General features: G+C 37.6%; 1 protein-coding gene across 1 annotated transcript in view; it reads right to left on the bottom strand.

Moving 5' to 3' along the window:
* Positions 1-6,736, bottom strand: part of LOC107583304 (Usher syndrome 2A (autosomal recessive, mild)) — a 227,522-nt gene that overhangs the window by 123,038 nt on the left and 97,748 nt on the right. The window contains exon 33 of the mRNA XM_016269485.1: positions 2,722-2,881. Within this exon, the coding sequence (XP_016124971.1) occupies positions 2,722-2,881 (160 nt within the window). The remainder of the gene's footprint in view (positions 1-2,721; positions 2,882-6,736) is intronic.

Genomic DNA, 6,736 nt, shown 5'->3' with positions numbered 1-6,736 from the left:
CTCTTCTTCTCTCTCTCGCTTGCTAGATTCTCCCTCTATCATCATTGCAGCTTCTTGTCCTATTCAAATTGAAATATCCAATGGAAATAAAGCAATAACCATTTCCCCCTCTTGGCGGATGAAGACAATAAATAAGGTGAGTTTCCCTCTGAGGCGCTGCCGTCAGGATAGAGCAGATACATAATGAAGTTATGAAAATCGGTGATGAGACAAATTGGGTCATATACATCTTTATAATAAATGGCTTACAGATATCACAAGCTCTCCACTGCCATTAATACAGAGGTAGCAGGAGAATAAAAAGAAAAGGCTTGTATTTGTTTCCTTCTTCAATGCCTGAAATGAGCATAATTGAATGAAAGCTGTTGAGGTAGGCTGCTACACTGCCGAAGACAAGAGAGAGAGAGTGAATGTTGTGGATCCAAGCGGTCAAGGCTTTGCTGGTTAGCTCAGCCCCCATCTACAGCTGGTAGATGCTGTAACTTCACCATGACAAAAATAAATAAATAACCCATCTTTCTCCATTGAAAACCATTTAAAAATATTCTGATATATATAACGTATAGGGGTTGTAAATACAGTAAAAAGAGTAATATTGTGAAATATTACCATTTAAAATAATTATTTGCTATTTTAATATAATTTATTCCTGTGATGGCTAAACTGAGTGTCACATGATCCTTCAGAAATTATTCTAATTAATTAACCAATTAACCTCAGTAATCAAACTAATTAATCAAACATTATTTTATTATAATCCATGTAACAGTTGTGCTGCGTAATATTATGGTGGAACACATGATACCTTTTTTGGGCATTCTCTGATAAATAGAAATAAGAAAAGCATTTGTTTGTTACTATTTTGCTACTTTTGTAACATTAGAAATGTGTTTACTGTCACTTTTGATCAATTTTTTAATGCATGCTAGCTGAATAAAAGTATTTTTTTAATCTGACCCCTAAACTTTTGAACAGCAGTGTATATAAATAATATTTTATATATTTATTTAAAGATATGTATTTTTAATATATTATTTGTAAACAGCAAATAATTAATTATATTATATAATACATTATATTTATATTATATGCATACATTGTATATTATAGTAGAGGATTTACCAGTTCCCAATTCATTTTGAAGCCCCAGATTCTTTATAAATCCACATCTCAGGATAGTTGCTAGTGAAGTGTTTGGGACTGTGCGCATACCAGTCACAATTGTCATAACATAATTTACCATATTTACAGCTCAGCTGATTGGTCAAAACATCCTGAGCACCGTTAAGCAAAGATGGCAGATTTTAAATTGCATGCTTTCGGGGAGACAACTGAGCGAATGCCATTGAGATGAATGGGAATGCTAAAGGATAGCTCTCTCTCTCCAGGTATTACAGGCCTCCTCGGGCAGGCCTAGTAAAGGTGGAGTGGTGCAAGTAATTTAATCGCCGCTTTCTGATGGCAGTGAACTGGTGGTGGATTTTGCCATGGTGTAGGTGACAGCTCAAATATATATTCTCCTCGTGGCCCTCTCCTGCTCACTCTCTCCCCACCTGTGATCATTCAGTAAAGTGATGACATTTTCTTTCTGATGGGAAATGCGCCGGAGCGCTTCTGTCATCTCTCTTGGCTTAAAACAAAGTGTACATAAGTTCAGTTTCCCCATTGCCCCTTAACTCCCTTACAGTTCTCTCTTAACTCCCTTACAGTTCTCTCTCGCTCTTCGTCCCCTCATGTTGTTGTGTGGCATGGTGCCCTCTCCGGATAGTTCTTAAGTGATGGCGACGGGGCAGCTGAAGATGAACCTCTAAAGGCTTTTACATAGATTGCTATAGGCCCAGGGTGCAGGCTGCTGGGAAGAATCTTGTGCGGACTCTTTTTTTCCTTTCTTCTCTCTCTCTCTCTAAGTCAAGCAGCGGGGGTCAAACGCTGGAGAAATTTCTGCATGCTAAACAGACCGGAAGAAGGTCGGACTGTGTGCTTTCATGCAGTCCAATGAGACGGTCCAGCGTGGGTGCAGGAGTTGAGCATTAGCCCCTAAATCAAGGCCTGCTCCGTTGCTCCGTTCCCCTGGTTGCTCAACTGCAGCCAGAGGACACGCAAAGACAATAAGGACAAACAGCCAACAGCATGACTGGCGGAAGGGGCATACTTTATGATTATATGGAAAACACTCAGTTGATTAATGCACCCATGCTGTGGATAGGGACAGCTTCTCAAATTTGACATACGGGCTGGTCAGAGAAATCGCCCTAGTGTGAGATTTTTTGTGTGAGCACTTTTTTGTTTTAAACAGGGGTTACATTGTATCTACAGAGGGTTACACTTTGACATGCAGAGCTCAGTTTTAGTATAATGGTGAGGAATAACAAGACCTGAGATGTGTTTCGTCCTCTTATAGAGAGCAAATGTCCGTCACCTCATTAGCGTATCTCTCTGATAAAACATTGTCATATGAAAGGTGAGCACGACCACCTTCACTCCCGTTCATGCCTCGTTAGTGTGCATGTGTGCGTGTCGTCCAAGGACGAACCTTGTGAGGGTGGAACATGTTTTTTTTTTTAAAGAGTCTAACTGCATTGTTCTAAAACACAAGCCCTAAAATGCTTTGCAAATTCAGACAAAACAAACCTTTATTTAATTATTTTAAACTCATAATATTATAAGTACCTGTCCTAAAATGACAAAAAAATTCACTGAAAATATTTTTGTCATACTCACTGTATGTGGATACTGCGTGCATCCAGTACGGTCAGGATGGTTGGCTCTACATGCGTGGGGGGCAACTGACCTGTGAACAGGGTAACCTGGGAACTGTTGGTGCATCCTGCCTCAGTACAAGCACTCAACATCAACTTATGAGGAGTGAATACACCAACACCTGGACAGAGAAAAAAAAACATCAGTATCACTTCAGAAAATGATTAAACACTAAATAAATAAATGATTTTACAAAAAAAGTAAAAGACTGAGAATGCAACATATCATATTTTATGGCGCTTATTCCACAGAGAAGCATTATTCTGTCTTACGTTTAGTAAAATAGGTTTAATGCAGTGGTAGAGTTCACTTGTTTGTTCTGGGTGAATTTACTCCATGTGACTTTGCTGCAGCCTGGAATTGAACTGCTGGTTTCGTCTGGTCAGAGGAGAACTGGCCCTCCGATTGAACCTGGTTTCTCCCAAGGTTTTTTCTCCATTCTGTCACCGATGGAGTTTTGGTTCCTTGCTGCTGTCGCCTCTGGCTTGCTTAGTTGGGGACACTTCATTTCCAGCGACGTCGTTGACTTGATTGCAAATGATTGCAAAGATACTATTTAAACTGAACTGAGCTGGATGATGACATCACTGAATTCAATGATGAACTGTCTTTAACTGAAAAATGAGTGTTTACTATTGTCATTTAGCATTATTGACACACTATTTTCTTAATTAATGCTGTTCAGTTGCTTTGACACAATCTGTTTTGTTAAAAGCGCTATATAAATAAAGGTGACTTGACATGAAAAAAAAGGTGACTCCAAGGCCTTTACATTTTTTTAACTTTTAACTTTTTTTAAATGTGTATTTATTTATTTAAAGGTTGACAAGATGTTTTAGTCTTGTAGTAGTTTTCACAATATGACCCAACTGAATTTAAATAAACAAAATGCAGAAATGAACAGTGATTGCCATGCTTTCTTTAACAGAGAGAAATCAGGTTTGATATTTGCATAACAACTTTTGTGTTCCAAGGGAAAACAAAGTCATATAAAATAATCAAACAAAACTATTGAGCAACATGATCTGTGGAATGTGCTACAAATGTACAAAATGTAACAAGTAAATGGGAGATTTTGCTCAAAGATTCTGGGGAGTTTGAATGGACATGATGCTTCAATAAAGCTCTGCGATACAGTAGATGTGATGTTACCATAATATTAGAACCTTAAAGTCCCTGTAAAATGACCTGCAATTGTAAACAAACAGTGGTTTCATTATCTTTAGCTGACATCTGTATTCCAGCTCTGTCACTAACCTTTCTATTTGGTCACAAACCTACAGAGATCAACCACTTCATGTACTTCTAATATGACCTGAAAGCTGTGATCTCTAATCTCTCGTTCTGCAGTATTTTTACATGTTTGGGTTCTTTATGTTGTTGTGATGATCAGTGAGCTCCTGGTACTCCCTTCCTCACACACAGCAGCCCCTGCTTCCACATGGCTGTGTTAATCATTTGTACTGGGAAACAAGAGCCGCAAACACTGCCTGAGAGCGGAACATTTCAAAGGCTCCTCTTGACGGGAAGGAGGATCTCTCCTTGAAGCGTCTGAAAGCAGTTTACTGTCAAGGAAGGAGGAATAAAAAAGGTGAGATATTCCAAAATCACAGCGGGGGCAGCTTGGAAGCTGAGCTAAGATATCCTGAAAGAAATTGGAATCCCCGGGTTTGCGCGTGGCAGGGTGAAGGGGAGGGGACAGCAGCCGCAGCAATGCAGCGCTCCATAGCTTCTTATCACATCAGACCTCTGCCTTTACAACGACCCACAATAAATACGGGATACCCCACAGAGCAGACTGAAAATAACATCCTGCCGCACAATGTGTCTTATGAGAAATGCCCTCAAAGCATTCAGTACATTTTCTACTTTGGCTTGGGGTTGTTATACATATGTAGTCAGGCATGTCTTTAGCCATTCAGGAGAGAAGCTCGGGCTGATCAAAAGGAAGGAGATGTAAACGGAGACCCCGGTGCGGTGCCTCTGAAGACTTTATGGCTCTTTACACAGACTCAATATGATATGTGCTCAGGTATTTCTCTCTGAGCATGGACTGAGAACATTGACTTTAGCATGACCTTTGTTTATGTGGGTTTATACGGGACCAGCAGAAACTAGACAAGGTTGAGAGAAAAGAGAGCTCACATTGTGACAACATCAACACTGGTTAGGTGCTGCAATAAAATTATATTCGGATACATGGACGCCCCAATGATTACACTCAGGCAAGCTGTAATTTTCAATCTGGATGTGGAATAAGACCATGGTCTCACTGATTTGTTGGTACCATTATCAAAACGCATGATTTTTTTACTTGGAAAAACAAGCTGATTATTATTTTGAAGCCATGAAATGTTTGGTTTTGATCACTCTTTCTAATGAAGATGTATAAGAAAATCTATACCAGATCTTTAGAAATATGCTCTGGTTAAGGTCAGGTATTTGCGCTTTTTTACTAAAACTTGATTATTTGCACTTACGTTATGATGTCAGATTCTTTATCATATATAAACTATCTTTATAATATATACACACAATATGTTATAATAATTTTATTACATTTAAATCAGATGTTTCTATAATTTTAACAGGATGGAATGTTTTAGCATGAGACAAACAATAATAAAAATTTAAAAAAAAGAAATTAAAAAAGTCCATGTGATTAAACTTAAACTAAAGTCATATTACACAGTAAAAAATATTTTTGTAAATAAAACGTAAAAAGTATAAGACAATACTATAAGTTTTTCTACTTCAAAAGTTCACGTTTAATTTAAATGTTACTTGCCCTTTCTTTTTAGTTGTTTGTGAAATTTACTAGCAAAATCTGAGTGAAAATTGTTTCTACACCTTTTTTTTTCAGTGTACGTATTACACTGAATTATGCACCAAAAATATGTAACTTCCTAAAGGATGATGCCATTAAGGCATCATTACAAAATATTTCAGATAAATGCTGTTCTTTTTAAACTTTCTATACATCAAATAATCCTGAAAAAAATGTATGTATCTTGGCTTCCACTAAAACATTAAACAGCACAACTGTTTTAATCATTAATAAGAAGTGTTACACTTTATTTTAAAGGTGTCCTTGTTACATAACTACTGTATACAATTAAGTACCGAGTAATATTAATTAACACCATTTACTTATTATAAGGTCTTGAGTGTACTTTCTTGAGCACCAAATCAGGATATTAAATTTAGATTTGACATCACAAGAATAAATTCCATTTAATTAAAATAGAAAACAGTTATGTTAAACTTTAGCAATAATTCCCAATTTTACCGTTTTCACTGTATTTTTTATAAAATAAGCCTTGCCTTGGTGAGCATAAGAAACTTCTTAAACATAAGTAACTTCTTCACAAGGTTTTTAGATGCTTGAGAATTCATTTCAGTCCAGTAGTGGAAGTGCCTGTGTCTATGTGTGGCAGCGTGTGTGTGAGGGAAGGAGGGGGCTGACATTCTGAATGATTCATCTCAGTGAGAATATACCTGTCCTGAGTGTAAATTGGCCTTTTGGGGGCTCCATATCATTTAGGCATGCTTCTCACCCTGGGTCAAACGGCGGCTGGAGCTTGGAGTCTTTTAATAAAACATCTCACAATGTTCATGCATTACCGGCAAGAGCAGGGGCTGCAGCTACTCACAAAAAGAGCACACAGGGAATAGAAAAAAAGAAAACAAACAACAAACAATGGGAGGCTGTTGGCCCTGACTCTACTGGCAAGATGAAATACAGTAATATAAGTGACGCTCTTTAGAGCAGAGCATCTGCTCCACCTATTCACTGCAGGATTTGATTAAATTGAACATGGACAGTCATTACCCTAGTTCAAGCCTGGCCCATGGGTCCACCATGTGGTCTGAATGTTTTTTTTTTCTTCCTTTCATAAAAAGGTAACAAGATTTGATCTCTGCATTACATTTTTTTCCATTTCTATTCTATTCTCTTTTATTTCTAATCACAATT

The sequence above is a fragment of the Sinocyclocheilus grahami genome, unplaced genomic scaffold, assembly GCF_001515645.1.
Source record: "Sinocyclocheilus grahami isolate Dianchi unplaced genomic scaffold, SAMN03320097.WGS_v1.1 scaffold4.1, whole genome shotgun sequence".
NCBI classification, from domain to species: Eukaryota; Metazoa; Chordata; class Actinopteri; order Cypriniformes; family Cyprinidae; genus Sinocyclocheilus; species Sinocyclocheilus grahami.
The sequence above is the reverse complement of the archived record's forward strand: the minus strand, read 5'-3'. Positions and strand labels throughout refer to the sequence as shown.